Source organism: Bubalus kerabau, chromosome 22 (assembly GCF_029407905.1).
Source record: "Bubalus kerabau isolate K-KA32 ecotype Philippines breed swamp buffalo chromosome 22, PCC_UOA_SB_1v2, whole genome shotgun sequence".
NCBI lineage: Eukaryota > Metazoa > Chordata > Mammalia > Artiodactyla > Bovidae > Bubalus > Bubalus kerabau.
Window position 1 is genome coordinate 24,019,836 of NC_073645.1, and position 17,541 is coordinate 24,037,376.

Genomic DNA, 17,541 nt, shown 5'->3' on the forward strand with positions numbered 1-17,541 from the left:
GTGGGGCCCTTGTTGAACACAATGATCAAGGGCCGATACAACTAGCCTGCCAGGAGTCAAGGCCTCCTGCCAGGTGACTGCTAGCCCGTCCACACCGCTTCATTGATGAGGACAGGAGACTCCAAGCGCTAGTATTGCACGCTGCACTTAATGGACTGGACTCTTGCCATGGCCCTGGAGGCAGGTGTTTGGGGCAAGGCAGGGTGGTTGGCACTCCACTCCCATTCGGAGGGATTCTTACCCTTGCCTCTGTGCCCCAGCACCCTCCCTCTCTGCCCCCTGAAGTCCTGCATTCAGTGTGTGGAGTCCCCAGCTTCTGGTTGTCATCATGTCTGTGTGTTGGTCTGTCCACCTCGGGGTGTGTGTGCGTGTGTGTGCCTGCACACGCGTGTATGTGTTTCTTCCTCACTCCCTCCTTCTGGGTCAGGATGCCACTTCTGGCTCTCAGCTCTGTCTCCTGCAACCTCAGTGCCTCAGCCTGAGAGAGGAGATGCTCTCGGATGCCCCCACATCTGGGCTCCAGGGCCACAGCTGTCCTGTCCGTGAGGTCAGTCTGCCCCCTCCCAGTTTTCACAGAGTGAGGCTCTAGGCTGGTAGGAATGCTACGGGACTCTAATGGGAGAGAGAGGGAGGGGGAGGCTTCCCTCTGAGAGCCTCAGTAGCTTCCTCGGAGAGCGAATTAGGCAGGGTTCCAACTTGGACCTTCAAGCTCAAGCCATACACAGAAAAGCACCTTGGGACAAAGGAACCAAGGATTGTGCAAAACGTCCAGATTACAGGAGTTTTTACATACAGCTGCTTTCTTTCAGCACCAGCTCTTGCTCTCTGTCCTGGGTGCCTGGGGAGTCCTCCAGCAGTGTCTTCTGTAGGTTCTAAGAGTGCAGGCCTCTTGGGGATATGTGTGTGTGCATGTGTCTACACTGGCCTGCCTCTCTGCTGACCAAGTTTCTACTGCTTAACCTTGTCCAGTGGAGCATACAGCAGGAACTCCAAGGCAATACTGCCTGAGCTGGTCTAAAGCTTTTAAACTCATTTTTAGCCATTGGATGTTTGTCTCAACAACCTGCCTGAGACTGACTGGCTAGAGCCTCCAGATCCTACGACCCTCCCTGCCCAGGCCAAGTCCTCGGCTACGTCTGTGGAGCTTCCTGGCACAAGTAGACTAAGTGGGGTCAAGCTGAGGCAGCTAACTCACCACCTGTCATCCGCCTCATGGCAAGGGCAGAAATGTAGCCTTGCCTCTTGAAGCCAGAACCTCTGCCAGACCCCACTGTAATGTTCCACAAACACCCTCAAAAGTCAGGGCAACTGGTGGAGCATGGAGTGGAATTCCTTTTCTGTTCACAGTTACTTGTGGGAACCACTCTCAGGGCTGCAGCTCACAGCTGGGTCACCGGGCACTGCACAACTCAAAGGGCTCGTGTGGTGAAAGTGGGGGCCTTGGAATGGGCAGTGTGGCAGCCCTGTGTCCTGTCGCCTCCACTCCCGTCTCCACGCCCCTTCTCTCTGGAAGGAAAAAGGAGTTGGAAGTCTCTGGGTTCATTTTTTTTCCTTTTTTTTTTTTTTGCCAAAGGTTTACTTCCAGTGTCTGAGCTGTGGCTCTCACCCCCAGAGCTCAGTTTATAGCTACAGTGCACTGATGGACTGAGAGGATGAGCGTGTGTGTGTGCATGAGCGCACCCGTGTGTATTTTGGGGTGGGGTGTTTATTTTTAGTACCCCATGCTGGGGTTCTCTGATGCAGTGTGGGTGTTCAAACACGGTACCTTCTAAAGTGTAGTTCTTTCAAATATAGCCAATGCTGGAAAATGTGACCGCAGTGGTCTCCATCCCTCCATCTCTTTTGGGAAAAAGGAACACAGCAAAGAAAATAGGACAGAGGAAGGATAAATTGACCATATTCACATTTTGAAATACAGCACATTCTTTTCATTCTCCTCAGCATGTCTGCAGCCTTCCTGGCTCATTCCTCAAAGATGTGGGTGATGGCTTGGTCCTCTCAGCTGATCGTCTCTGGGTGCTGTGCCCACCCATGTCTGACCAAGGTGGAGGGGCCTTCACAGGTTGGGTCCTGAGTCTTGGGTAATACAACAGGGACCCCTGACTATTAAGACACCTAATGTCAAGTGCTTTTGTCTTTGTTCCTCGCTATCCTGCAAGGTAGGTATTTTCATTTTACAGCTCAAGAGTAAGTGATTGGTGGCAATCAGGATTCCAGCCTAGTACTATTTGGCTACAGAGCCCCTGCTGTGCTTCTCTAGCAAACTGTTGATTCTCCTACCATACCTCCTCTAAACTACAGGCCTTGCTCAGATCTCACCCACTGGGCAGTATCTAGTACAGACAGGCTTAGCCCAAAAGAATACAGCTCAGGGTAAAAGCTCTTCTGGGCTCCGGCAAACACTTGGGGAAAATGCCAGGAAGTCATACTATGGAGTTAAAAGAATTCTGAAATGAGTTACAGGGAAACAGTTCTGGATCCCATTGATTACGAGTATGTCCTTGAATAGGTCCTGTCACTTCTCCCAGCATGCTTGTGCATGTGGAGCATTGCAGATCTAGGTCTGGAAGTTCACTGAGAACTGTAATTCATGTTCTGCTGCCTGCATTTTCCCTGATGAAAAGATTGAGGCCCTTCCCTTCACATAGCTAGGCTAGGGCTGTTCAGGCAGAAATTCTGCTTGTTGCAGAGGAAGCGTCTCTGCCCTATTTCTTAACACCTATCCTAACTAGCAGCATGAGGGCAGACACAAGAAGGAAAGGTGGGCGTTTGGGCCTGTATAGAGGTCAGCCATGTTGCATGCTCCTGTTTTTAAACCAGCAGGTACAGAGGAAACCACTCTCTCGTGAAGTCTAATATTTGTTGGGGGGTTGGAGTTGGGGGATGGAGGAGGGGCTGTTCTGGGCATCAGTTGAGCAGATGCCCAGGATGCCTGGGGGAGACCAGCTTCTCCTACAAATCAGAGCTCTAAATTACAAGGTTTTTACCAACGCGAACAGTTGGGGGAAGTCGTCTGCTCTCATTTGCGTAATGGTTTCTGTCACTGGTGATTAGACACAGGATGAAGGAAAAGAAATTTGACAATTAGGAATGAGCGATCATTAATCTGAATCTGTTAGGAGACAGAGAGGGGAAGGATCCTTATCAATGGCCAACCCAATGTGACGAGACCCTCCCTCTGTCCCCCAGAGACTCTTGGGCCACATACCCTTTCATTGTTTCCTCCACAGGCTGAGCTGTTACTTCTTAACAAAGGCTGGGTGGGCCCCGTCCCCAGGCTGAGGTAGATACAGGAACAGATATCTAGAGCCGACAAGGAGTGTCAAAGAGTGTCAAACGCAAGTAATAGGGCAAAGAATAGCAATAGAATGGTTTTGACATGTGTTTCTTGTTTGTGGAAAATGTTTTTGTAATCAACACTACAGATACCCCACCTATGACAAGAATTTGTTAGATTCCAACACTGAAGGATGTGGAGAAAACCTCCTCTTTTATCCTCCAGGAGCCTCTCTAGTTGGAGAGGAAAGCACATGAAATACCCAGAGGTTATGAATCTATGTGTCATGCACCCTGTGAGGACAAGATTAGAGGCTGTTGAGAGAGGAAGAAGATGAGTGGAGAGCAAAGCTGAACCTCCGGGCTCCTCCCAGTCCTTGGGCTCATCAGGGAGCACGCTTCACCCTGGGCCTTCCCCCTCACATATTGCGGCTGTAGTTACGTGGAAGGCCCTGATGTGTGAGCAGGTGACGAGATGAACTAACAGGCTGAGTATTAAAGTGTGAATAGCCCCTACTTGGATCTAATGTCTCCATGTCACCTCGTCTCTCATCCTTCTGATTCTTCAAAGATCATGGACAGTATTTGCATCAGTTGTTACTTCTCAGTTTTGTGACTTACATTTTGGTGGGTCCTTAGGTCAGAGGCTTCCTCAGGGATTGGAGGCAGGGATGGCAGTGGTGGTGGTTCGTCGTCTCCTTCGAGTGGGAACTTCCTGTGGATAGGACTGTCTCTCCCCTTGGTAACTTCCCTACCTCTGGGTCTTCTACCGTTCAAAAATCCAATGCAGAGGTCAGTAGGACTGCAGAGAGGGGTCCTCAGTGGTGAGTTTCACCCAAACAAGTTGGATATAGGGAAACGCCTAAGAAATGCTTGTGGACTTCCAGACGCCCTGGCCTTTCTGCCCGTGTCATCTTCCCTTTTTCTGGTACCTCTGGTGCTTCCGTCCAGCCCCAGCCTGCTTCTCTGGTATCCTCTCAAATTGCCTGCTCTAAAGAGATGTTCCAGCTTCCTTTTCCAGAGTACCCCTTCCCCCAGTTTCTCCTCCTTCTCTCCCTGCCTAGTCTCTCCAGCAGCCCCGTCACCAAGGTCCTTTTTGTAAACAGTCACTTTTGCAGACGGTCCCTGGCTGAGGTGTTTGGATTGACTTTCTCTAGGGTCCCTTCATCTTCCGTTTCTGGTCTGCGGTAGTTTTGTGTACCTGTTGTGTACCTGCTCTGTTCTCTTGCCATCCAGTCCTTTTGTCATGTCTGCACATCCTGGTTTGGCTTTGCTCACTCTGGGAGCCCTTTCTGCTAGTCTTCAGCCAGTTCCATTCAATCCTCATAGGGTTTAGGGTCCTCTGTAGAGCCCTGCTGAGCACTTTTGGTGTTATTCTGGGGGACAGAGCCTCACACGTGGGCAGCCTTGAGTCCCAAGGGCTTGTGGTTAGTGAGACCTCCAGTGAGGAGTGAGAGGAGGGAATCCAGAGTCATGGACAGTGGAGGACTAGTGAGAGAGGTTGAGCAGGAGACTCCCCAGGAGTAGAGCTGAGCCTGGCAAGCCTGGAGGGAGGAACTGAAGTTTGTGCTTCTGTCTACATGCATTGGTGTGCCTCGGGGTCCGGCAGTTGAGGTTTGGTGGGTGTTCTGCGAATGTCCCCCGATTTCTCTCAGGTATCTTTGGTGATGCTCCAAGTCACCAAATTGGCTCACTTCTGCATTTCAGTGTTTGCTGAAAGGGAGAAGCACACTGAGTAGTCATGTGTTAGGAATGGAGGGTCTTAAACAAGAAAGACCCTGGAAGCCAGGGTAGCAGGAGACAGGGATCCAGTGGTCAGCTTATATAACCAGACTGTCACATCACTCCTCCAGGTGTTTAGTACAATAGCTGGTTAGAGGAGTTTAAAAAAAAATTGGGCCTTGCCTTCCCCATCTAAATCTGGTCTTCAGGTGATGTTTTAGGAAGGAGCATGTATCCTTTAACTTACAGTGAGAAACAGCGTAACAATCTAGTGTAGTGTATAAAAGCATAGGTTTGGGAATCAGATGTATTTGGTTCAGATCTCTAGTTCTGCTACCTTCCGGCTGGGCTGGATCTTATTGATTGAGTTGACCTTTGTGAGCCTCAAGTTTCCTCAACTATAATGATATCTGTGTAGGGAGAGGGAGTAGGTGTTGAAAATATCTACCTCAGGGCTGATGAATTGATGGAAACAATGCTTGTAAAGCTTTAGCACAGTGCCTGGCAAACACTTAATAAATGGCTGTGGTAGTTGTGGTTGTATTTTTTTAATGTGACTTATTCAGAAACTCAATTTTAGTGATACCTTCACTCAAGAAAAGTGTAAAGAAGAATAAATTATGCTGGAGAAGTTCATATTGAGATGGGGACAGACAGAAGAGTCTTGGTATCTTAAACCCACCTTGGAGGGAAACAGGGTAGAATCTGATGCCTTCTGCTTGGTCAGCCAGATTTTTCCTCTCTACACCAGCCCAGGGCCGGCGTGAGAAGCTGTTAGGTGCAGGCTCTCCTTAGACTCTGAGGGCTGAAGGCAGCTGGATGAGTGTCCATTATACCTGAGGAAGCTATTGCCAACCTTATACCATGAAACATGGCAGCAGCTAAGTCAGGCCCCCTCGGTGCAATGTTATTTCATGTATTTAAATTAACTTGATTATTCTAGGACAGAAGGGCATTCAGAAGAGAATTCAGAAAAAAAGACTGGGATCTTTACTAGCTACCATTTGTGGAGCCTCTGGAGCATTTCTGTTCCATACCCAGGGCCCATCTCTACCCACTTGTGCTCAGTTCATCGCAGCCATCAAGCAGGCAGTTGGTGTCACAGGTCTGCAGAGGAGAAGCACCTGACAGGCTCAGGTGTTCACAGGCTTCCCGCAAGAAGTCACACAGTCTAAGCTGATTAATGGAAGACAACCGGGGTTCGGGAGAAGTGAAAGGCTTAAGTTTCTCCTCTGGCTTCTCACTCGCCCAGTTCCCAAAGCAAACACTCTCTTCCTCCATGTTTAAGTGTTTTAGGAATCACTTCTAGGAAGGAGCTAGACAGTGGACTCCCAAAAGAAGAAAACCCTTTGGTTGGCCACAGAAACCTTTGAAAATCGTTTTGGTTGTCAGCCCAGGTTTGTCCTGGAGTGCAAATGGGTTTGACTTGCTCAGTTGTAACCCCATCACTGCCTTCTCAAAAAGACTGCATTCTGGCCTTTGGAGTTACACTCTGCCTCTCTGCCCAGAAGAGATGCTGGATCCAGTACTTGAACATCAGCCCGAGATGTACTCTGATTGCCTGGAATGCTCAGCCTTCTCCACACTGAATACCCATTGATCTCTTAGGTTCTGCCTTCACCCCCTGCCACTCCCCTCCTCCCCACTGTGAGCCACTCATATTCCTTTGCATCTGACCCTGGCTTCCAGCCCTGTGGGTGAAGAAGACCTCTCTAGTAGGTGCCAAGCCATCTTTGGACTGCAGGCCATTCTGTAGTCACTTTGCAGTCACATCTAGATGTTTCACCCTGGACCTTGGCACCCTTTTCTTTGGCCACAGAAAATGTTGCTGTGTTTTTTTCAGTTTGCTTAAAACTTACTCACTTGGTCATTGAGATCAGTCCTGCCCTTTGGGAAAGCTCTACTACTTATCTCCAAATCCAAGCTACTTCTGAGCCAGGTTCTGTTATTTCTTGAATATGTAGTGTATGGTGCAGTATAGGGTCATGGTTGAGAATGAGGACTTGGCATATTTGGCTTTGAATCCTAGGTCTGTCATCTTATGTGACCTTGAGCAAAGGATACTGCCTGAAACTTCATATATATGGGTATAAATTACCTACCTTGTCAGGGTTACATGAAATCACGTATGTAAAGAAAGGCTCAGGAGGGTGAATGTTCTATAGCTCAGACTCATCTGTCATTGGACCCAGCCTTGTCTCTCAAAGCCTTTACTTCTCTTCCCATCTCGCTTTCTGACAAAGGTCCTGCTTCTACTCCCAGAGCAAGTCTAGTTGTCAGGTCATGAGCAGAACAGAGATAGGAGCATAAATTTTCTGCTCGTTACCATTTCCTACCCCTTCTTGGGTCTTCCTGGTGGCTCAGACAGTAAAGAATCTGCCTGCAATGCTGGAGACCTGGGTTCAATCCCTGGGTTGGGAAGATCCACTGGAGGAGGGCATGTCAGCCCACTCCCGTGTTCTTGCCTGGAGAATCCCCCCATGGACAGAAGAGCCTGGCAGGCTACAGTCCATGGGGTTGCAAAGAGTCGGACACGACTGAGCAACTAAGCACCCCTTCTTGGTGATCTCCAACTTATTCTTTAAAAGGACTCTAATCTGTACTGCCATTGCTGGGGAATGATCTTCTGAAGTTGTTTTCAATTATATTAAGAATACCTGAAACACTCTGTCAGTGAAAATTAAAAACCTCAGACCTGCTGCCACCAAGGTGATCAGAGGCACTGAAAGTGTGTGGGCTGCTGGCACAACAGGTGTAAGGTGGGTGTGGCAGGGGCATGGGGGCAAGGAGGTGGGCACAGAAGCTGCCGTGCTCATCTAGAGGCAGCACATGGGCTTGTTAAATTTCCCTCCAAGGTTTTGAATAGTGAGCTTTTGATTTGTTGGAGCAAAGCCCCGCCCACTTTACCCTCAGTACAGTCATTGTTTTCTTGGGCCTTATGTGATGTTTTGACAAGAATGGAGGTGTTGGATGTGACTCCTGGGCTTAAATCCCTACTGTCCACTTCCTAACTATAATCTCTTAAGTCTCTGTCTCTGCCACTTCACCTGGGAGGGGTTGAAAATAGCACATGGCTTGCAACATCGTTAGGAGCGTTTGTGATGATTTTTTTTTAATTGGAGGATAATTGGCCAAATACTGTGCCAACCCTTGCCACACATCAACATGAATCAGCCACACAGGCACACGCATGTCCCTCCCTCCCAAACCCTCCCCCACCCCTCCACTCCCATCCCAGCCCTCTAGGCCATTACAGAGTACCAGGCCAAACTCCCTGCATCACACAGCAAATTCCCACTTGCTGTCAGTTTTACATATGGTAATGTATATGTTTCCATGCTATTTTCTCATGATTTAAAAAATATGTATATATTTGTTTAAATGCACTGGATCTTAGCTGCAGCATGTGGGATCTAATTCCCCAACCAGGGATTGAACCTGAGCCCCCTGCATTGGGAACGTGGAATCTTAGCCTCTGCACCACCAGGGAAGTCCCGTGTGATGATGTTTTTAAAACACTCAATTCAGTATGGGCACTCAGAAAATGGTTTATTATGTAGACTCAGTATTTAGTTAGTGCTTGGAGGGCTGGGATTTTTTAATCCTACTCTGACTCTCAAGTTAATATGTGAAGTGGAATCACAGATATATTGGGGTGGGGGAAGCAAAATGGAAAAGATCAGGTTGTGAAAGAGACAAAGTCTGTGAAAGGCAGAGATGGGGACAAAGATGGTTTGGCTAGGATGGGGTCTTAAGGAACAGAAGCAGAGACCTAGGCTCTAGATTACCATCTGATTCATTCTACCATTCCTGTAGAATGAAGGAAATGGGGCAGGAGGGTGTCTGTAGATGACACGGTGTGGCTAAGTGGAAGGACCACAAGGCTCAGGGGCCATGAACCTATGTGTGACTCTTAGATGCTTTTCATAGGCCGAGTGACTTTGGGCACACTTTTCTCCATGCTTCAGTTTCTTCCTTAACAGTGGTTAGTATGACTACTGCCTCCTTTAAAGGGTTGATGGGACAATATATGTGAGAATGCTGTCTAAACTGAGCACTGTCTGTTACTTGGGTGGTGGTTGGGGTCGGGGTTTAGAGAGCTTTCCCAGAGTGGTGGGTCATAGAATTGCAGGAGTTCACAGATAAGAGCCTCTCTCATTTTCAACAGGAGACAGAAAAGCAATGTTGTTTCCCACCTAAACACTGTCCTTTCACTCTGCTAACGTTTGTCTGGTAAGGATCTTGTTTTGGTTTAAGAAGGAAAAGCAGTGGGCTGAGAAAGGTTGTGAGCTTAGGAGTTCCATGGATTAGGTTTGAATCCGTTTCACCACTCCCAGTGCTGAGATGGTCAGATTACTTATACTGTCTCTGAACTTAGCTTTCTTAGCAGGCCCGTTTGAGTGGCTATTGGGAATGAATGAGACACCTCAAGTAAACAACTAGATGATTAGTACCTCCCTAGTAGTCAGTGAACGGAGAAGGCAATGGCACCCCACTCCAGTACTCTTGCCTGGAAAATCCCATGGACGGAGGAGCCTGGTAGGCTGCAGTCCATGTCACTAAGAGTCGGGGACAACTGAGCGACTTCACTTTCACTTTTCGCTTTCATGCATTGGAGAAGGAAATGGCAACCCACTCCATTGTTCTTGCCTGCAGAATCCCAGGGACAGAGGAGCCTGGTGGGCTGCCGTCTATGGGGTGGCACAGAGCCGGACAGGACTGAAGCGACTTAGCAGCAGCAGCAGCAGTAGTTAGTGAAAGTCGCTCAGTCGTGTCTGACTTTGTGCGACCCAATGGACTATACAGTCCATGGAATTCAGACCAGGATACTGGCGTGGGTAGCCATTCCCTTCTCCAGGGGATCTTCCCAACCCAGGGATTGAACCCAGGTCTCCCACATTGCAGGCAGATTCTTTACCAGCTGAGCCACAAGGGAAGCCCAAGAATACTGGAGTGGGTAGCCTTCCCGACCCAGGAATCAAACCAGGTTCTTCTGCGTTGCAGGAGGATTCTTTACCAACTGAGCTATCAGGGAAGCCTCCCTAGTAAGTGCCCAATACATATAAATTCCCTTTTCTTTCTCTTCCTTTCAGTTCAGTTCAGTTGCTCAGTCGTGTCCAACTCTTTGCAACTCCATGGACTGCAGCACCCCAGGCTTCCCTGTCCATCACCAACTCCCAGATTTTGCTCAAACTCATGTTCATTAAGTTGGTGATGCCATCCAATCATCTCATCCTCTGTTATCCCCTTTTCATCCTGCCTTCAATCTTTCCCAGCATCAGAGTCTTTCCCAATGAGTCAGTTCTTTGCATCAGGTGGCCAAAGTATTGGAGCTTCAGCTTCAGCATCAGTCCTTCCAGTGAATATTCAGGAATGATTTCCTTTAGGATTTGATCTAAAGTTTGATCTCACAGTTCAAGGGACTTTCAAGAGTCTTCTCCAGTACCACAGTTCAAAAGCATCAATTCTTTGGTGCTTAGCTTTCTTTATGGTCCAACTCACATCCATACGTGACTACTGGAAAAACCATAGCTTTGACTAGATGGACCTTTGTCGGCAAAGTAATGCCTCCGCTTTTTAATATGCTGTCTGGGTTGGTCATAGCTTTTCTTCCAAGGAACAAACGTCTTTTAACTTCGTGGCTACAGTCACCATCTGCAGTAATTTTGGAGCCAAGAAAAAGTCTATGTTACTGTTTCCACTGTTGCCCCATCTATTTGCCATGAAGTGATGGGACTGGATGCTATGATCTTAGTTTTTTGAATGTTGAGTTTTAAGCCAGCTTTTTCACTCTCCTCACTTTCATCAAGAGGCTCTTTAGTTCCTCTTTGCTTTCTGCCATAAGGGTGGTGTCATCTGCATATTTGAGGTTATTGATATTTCTCCCGGCAATCTTAATTCCGGCTTGTGCTTCATCCAGCCCAGCATTTCACATAATGTACTCGACATATCAATTAAATAAACAGTGGGGTGACAATATACAACCTTGACATACTCCTTTCCCAATTTGGAACAGTCTGTTGTTCCATGTCCAGTTCTAACTGTTGCTTCTTGACCTGCATACAGATTTCTCAGGAGGCAGGTAAGGTGGTCTGGTATTACCACCTGTTTAAGAATTTCCCACAGCTTGTTGTGATCCAAACAGTCAAAGGCTTTGGAGTAGTCAAAAAGCAGAAGTAGATGTTTGTTGAAACTCCTGCTTTTTCTATGATCCAACGGATGTTGGCAATTTGATCTCTGGTTCCTCTGTCTTTTCTAAATCCATCTGGAAGTTCTCAGTTCCCTACTGTTCCTTTAGGAAGCATCTAGTTTACCCAGTGTAAAAGGAACTCAGTTGTCCATGCCTTAGTGTGAACAAGTAATATCAAAATTCCCTTTTCTAGGATGAAATCAGTTACCCTAAGGAGTGTGAGAAAGAATTTAGGGAGAAGCGTGCAGGGGTCTGCTATATTGGAGCTGGAGTAGGGGTCCTTTGGTCATCTCATTGGCATGGGGGTGGGTGAAGAAACTGTGGTGTTGAGAAATGAGTTTGAAGAAAGAAGGTGGGTGCTGAATGCTAGAGGGAAAAGTCAGTCGATGAGGAGGCTGTGCGGAGTGAAAGACAGGGACAGGTTGTTGAACTATGGATGAGAGCAGAGTTCTGCAAGGAAAACCTTAGAAATTGTGACTTCAAATCAAAGTTGTGAGGAAAGTCTTACATTCAGGCTGCTGTCATCTTAATACATCTAAAACTTGTGGTCTTTCCAGAAAGGAAGAATATAAAAAGAAAGCAGAAATCTTCAATATGGAAAGCCTTTTAAGTGTTTTCAGAGCCAAGGAAATGCACGACCTAAACAAGGTATCTGACAGCCTAGGTGGGGTTCAAAATGTCTGAGAAAATGTAATAGGTGCTGAAGCACACCAGACTCAGGGATATGAGCTGGGGACCAGCTCATTAGATAATGGAGGCCCTGTGATAAGGCTCTCAGAGACAATAAGGAATTTCTGGGTCCCTTTTTAGAATATAGTCAGTAGCCCAATCAGTGTTTCTGGTTGTTTTACCATCTTAACCATCTGAGAAGGCAACCTCCAAAATAATGGGGCCATATCAGTTGTTTCCTTGACAGGAAAGCATCTTTTAACTCTGGAGAACTTAGGATGAAGGATAGGCATGTTTAAGAACATGGGACCTGCAGCATTACTGTGTTTACTTGAATCTATGCAGTTTGTTTTTAAATCCTGTAACATAAGAGGGAGAATTTGCCTTTTAGTTTGATAGGCTTACCTTATAATACCAACTAAAAAGTGTTGAATAATTTATTTAGACTTGAATTTTAAGTTGAAATCTTGCCAAGTCTCTGTTGTTTTGGAAGATTTGAAATGATTTGAGATTTGCTGTATTAGTGTGATTTATTGGTGATATGATAAGTACTTGGGAAGGTTTGTTTTAGTCAGATAAATGAAGTACTTAAGGAAAAAAAAATATATTAACCTTACACAACTCCTTTGTTTTATAAACAATAAGGTTTGCAAGCTGAACTTAACAGCTTAGGCAAGAACTAGAATTTTGAATATGAACTTTGAGTATGACTCTTAGAATTAATTTCTGGATAATTATTTTCTACACACGAAAGCATCCCTAAACACAAAAGTATCAGACACCTCCCAGGGAAACTGCTGTAGCATTAGTATTATAACAGACCCACCCACTCAGCCTCTCCAGGTACCAGGCATTCTCCGAGCACTGGCAGCAGTTAAGATGGCCACCGTGGGTCAAATCATAGCTACAGACATGGGTTTTGAAAGTTTTTGAAGTTGGTTGGCAACATTTAGGATAAACTTGAAAAACAAAAACTTTTGGTTTCTCTGGAAAATTAGAAGATCTGGCAACAGTTAAATCACATTTCCCATTTGACAACAGTTGGCTCAAGCTGAGTATCTACTACCACTTTGGGCACATTCCTTCCAGTTTGCCAGTCACCACTCTTCATTTTGGTACCTAATACCTGGTTTATCTCACCTCTGTGACCTGTGTGACTGACTTTTTTGCATGTCACCTCCGAACTAGAGATTTTTCAAGGTTCCTAACAGCTGATTGATAGCTGAGGGAAGGGCTCAGGAAAAGTGCAGTCCCTGCCCGCCTCTCTTTTCTCATTGTCCCTACTGTGGCTGGGCCATCTTTTTCCATCCACGTGGCCCTAGGGCTGGCTTCAGCCCGTGGAGGAAATACACTAGAAGTTCCCTGGCTCAAACTTCTCCACATTTGCTGCTCTTGTCTATAACCAGACTGCTTCCAGATATTCTCTTGCCCTATCTGCCTGGGCTCTGATCTCACATCTCAGTTGATGTGAACTTCCTGCTTACCTTGGTCATTTAACCACAGCCTCGCTTTGGGGTTTAGGGCTCCCAGGCTCTGCTTTATGAAGCTCCCATAGCTGACTAGACCTGGTCTGTCAAGCTTGGTTGTGAATCTTCCAATTTAGACTCCCACATCCCAACCATCTCCACCATCACTGCTCACTCACTGGGCAGTGTGGTTACTCAGCTGAGGAATGGAGGACTGTTGAGGGTTCAGGAGACATGGGAGGTGAGGTTGGAAGTGTTAGCACTTTCAAGAGAAGGATGGAGGCTGAAGCCAATCACAGTGTAAGGAGGCAGACCGGAGAAGGCTTTTTAGATGAGGGAGGCCAGCAAGCCTAGTTGTAGACAGAGGAGAAGGCAGCAGAAGAGAGAGAATTCAGGTGTGAGAAGAAAGTCACAAAGGAGGCTCAGAGTGATAGGATAGGAAATAGCAATAGTTGGTGACACCCAGGGAGATTCTGAAGCTTAGGTGCATCTTAACACCTCAAGAGTGGCAGGAGTGGGCACTGTTGGAATTCTGCAGTCCCCTAGAGTTAGGGTTAAGTAAATGTCAGAGGTTAGGAGAGTAGAAAGAGGGCATGACCATGGTGGGGCCAGATCTGGGACAAGAGAAATTTCCAGCAGTGCAGCCAGCAGCATCTCGCAGTATCTGTAGACATAGTAGAAACATCTGAACCAAATGGTCATGAAGCTTGGTGAAAACGAGACCCAGTGAAGTTTGATGTTTGATCCACATCAGCCTAGACTAGAAAGATGTCTGCAGCAGTATGCCTTAGGGCTCAGTCTGGGCCTATGTCCTGTCTGACATTTTTATTGACAACTGACCAAGGCGGCAGGCTCATCAAGTTTGCAGGTGGTAGAGCTAGGAGGGGCAGCTGATACTTTGCATGAAAGAGTCAGGATTCAAAACGATTTCAACAGGCTGGAACACTGGGCTGGAACCAACAAGATTAAATTTAACAGGGATAAATGTAGAGTCCTGCACTTAGGTTAAAACAAAATCAATGACATAAGTACCGGGTAGGGGGGTGGACCAAGCTTGACAGTGGTTCATGAAGAAAAGACCTGGGGGGTTTAGTTGACTGCAAACTCAATATGAGTCAGCTGTGTGATGTGACTGCTAAAACCTCAAATACAATCACGAACTGCATTAACCAAAAAGGAGCAGCCAAATAAAGGGAAATGCTTACTCCACTGTTTTCTGAGACTGTCAGGCCACCTCTGGAATACTGGGTCCAATTCTGAGGTCTATTATCCTAAGGAGGTCAGTGACGAGAGAATATTTGAACAAGCACCCAGTGTGGCATTAGGCTTGAATACTGCCAAAAAGTTTCCAGAAATTCTGTGGTGCTGAGGTTCTGGGATAAAAGGCAGGAGTGACCCCTGGCAAAGACGGTTGTATCTAGAGCACTTTTCTGCTATTTGATAGGCTTCCGTAGTAGCTCAAACAGTAAAGAATCTTCCTGCAATGTGGGAGACCCGGGATCAATCCCTGGATTGGGAAGATCCCCTGGAGAAGGAAATGGCAACCCACTCCAGTATTCTTGCTTAGAGAATTCTATGGACAAAGAAGCCTGGTGAGCTACAGTTCCTGGGGTCGCAAACAGTCGGACATGACTTAACGACTAACACACACATGGGGACCTACTTTTCCTCACTTCCTATGGGTACCCAGAGGCATTGGCCTGCAAATTTCATCCCGGATTTCCTGAAGTCGGACAATTGGGGGTCACTTAGAAGGGATCTAGGATGGGGATCAGTGTGAGAGCAGGTAGAGAAACGGGGCAGTGTAGCAGTAAGGTATCTGCACACGTGGACCTCAGCAACACCTTCCCAGCGTCCTTCTCCAGGACATGTAGTCCCCACTTCTGTCACAGCGTGGCGCCCTCACTCCATGCCGAGATCCCTAGTCCACAGCGGGAGCCAAGTGGGCCGCAAGGCCGCAGCTGCCCTTCCCACACTCCCCACTGCAGGGAGCCCGCGGGGCCGCTCTGCTGATGTGTGACTGGCCTGGGGCTCCCGTGTGGCAAGAAGACAAACAAACGTGGAATTCAGGTGTGGCTCCTGTTACAGCTGAGCATTCTGGCCTGAGCTACTGTGCACGCGGCCTCTTGTCTGCCCTGGCACAGAGCCCAGGGTGCAGAGAGATGATCCTCTGGCAGGAGGGTTCCTTGGCACCAAGAGCTTCATCTCTGTGGGGTCATGGACCATCCCAAATCCCCTGCCATGGGCTGGCTAACTGACTGTTCGCAGTTTACCTAAACTAAGTTTTGTTTGTCTTGAGTTCCTGAACTATTTGAAGTAGAATAACACTGCCAAGTTCATAGAGTTGTTAGGACTGAATGAATCAGGCATCTAGGGCAATGATTCTGAACAGTTACAGGAATCACCAGAGGCGCTTGTTGAAAGTATAGATTTGTGGCTTCATCAGCAGTCATTTGGTTGTTCTGGATGAAGCTCAGGAATCTTTTTAGTCAGCTCCTCAGGTGATTCCGATGTCCGTGGCATTTTGAGAAACTGACCTAGGACATACAAGACTACCTCGTATGTATTAGTTCTGTTTCTCAGAGCACACCAGGACAGTGTGGCGATCAAGAGTACACAGTCTTTCTCTCTAGATTATTTAGCCAAGATGTTGGGAGGAGGAGGATGGGTCTGGGGACAGGGACACAATGTTTAAGCCCAGAATGGGTGTTTGAGACCTGAGGAGGCTGATGTAAGGAGGGCCATAGAGAGCTGGGGTGCTGGCATTGTTGGAGAGTGATGGGGGTGTGTCAGTGTATTGCAATGCTTAATGTAATGTGGTGTTGAAGGGAATGAGATCAAAGTGTACTGGGGGGAAGGAGCAGAGAGGGTGGGTTGGGGTACACTGGCATTTTCTTGAGGAGCTGGAGGTTTGTTATATCATGATTGGGGCCACAAAGATGAAGTGGTGGAGACTGTGATGCTCAGTGAAGCCCCACGAGGGCAGTCATGCTTCGTGATTTATGGTGAGACATCAAGCCCAGGCTTCAGACTATTCTCTCTCTGGTTCTAAGAGAGGAGGTGAATGCTCCTTAAGCTTCTGGGGGAACTTTTCTGCTCCCAGAATGTACCGGCACAGTGTGTGTGTGTGAGAGAGCGAGCGAGTGAGAGAATGGGGAGGGGAAGGTGAGCTTATGTGATGAGATTCTGAAAAGTCTTTCCCTGAATTTCCTGACTGACTTGAGGAGAGGGAGTCAGTCTCTACTCAGTCAGTCAGTTTCCTCTCCCCTACCTTCACATACAAAATAATGTTTGACCTGCCTGGTTTCTCTTGGGGTTCAACTCGCCAAAAGGGGGCACTCTTGACAGCTGCTCATGAACATGAGGATGTCTGCTAACTGAAAACACCTTCCAGAAGCTCTGAAGATAGTCCCAGAGGAACATTCTAGAAAGAATCCTCAAATTTCAAATCCTTGAACACTGGAATTGGAAGAGATCTTAGATACCACCTGATACAGTCTCCCTCAGTTTGGTCCTGGAAGGACCTTGTGAGAACACCCTACTTTCTAAGCCTTTGGATATCCCAGAGCATGGTGTGGGAGACAACTCATACGTTACCTAGGGAAAGGAGGGGCTCAGAGTCAGGCAGGGCTTTGTGGGTTCTGCTGGTAAACACCTAGGAGGTCAGAGGTAGGTGAGAGCCTATAGAGGGCTCCTTAGAGCCAGTCAGCTGGAGCTACACCTTAAAATGGGTGGAATTTATTTTTAGTTACATTTGTTCAATGATTTTATGAAAATTAAGGAAACAAAAAATACCGGGATGAAAGGGTGAGGCATCTGTCTATAGGGGAGCCTGGATCCATCTGAGGTTTGGAAGACAGGAGAGAGACCACCTTGCTTAGAGAGCTGGGACCACTGTCAGAGCAGAGAAAGTGAGGAAGACAGAGTGGTCTGGCTGCGGTAGGAGGGGCGAGACTGGAAGCCAGAGGAAAGACACTGAGGGTTGGGTTCTCAGCAGGGATGGTGAGGGTTGAGGCTTGAAGAGCAGTCGAGAACACCCAGGAGACAGAAGAGAGAAGAGGTTTCCAGGGCCAGGTGTGAACATACTTCCCATCCAGAGAAGCACTGCTCAAGGAAGCAGGAATGGAACCCAGAGAATGGAGGTCATTGAGCTGGAGAGAACACAGGAGCGGCAGTCACAGCCCAAACTCCAGTAGCCTCATTTGGTATAAGAGGCAG

The 17,541-nt window shown here is 47.4% G+C and overlaps 1 protein-coding gene across 1 annotated transcript in view; it reads left to right on the plus strand.

Annotated features, from left to right (window-relative positions):
* HIF1AN (hypoxia inducible factor 1 subunit alpha inhibitor) overlaps positions 1 to 17,541 on the plus strand; it is a 41,079-nt gene that overhangs the window by 8,796 nt on the left and 14,742 nt on the right. Inside the window, exon 8 of the mRNA XM_055560460.1 lies at positions 1 to 17,541. This exon is cut by the window's right edge and continues 14,742 nt beyond it. Within this exon, the coding sequence (XP_055416435.1) occupies positions 1 to 45 (45 nt within the window). The 3' untranslated portion in view covers positions 46 to 17,541.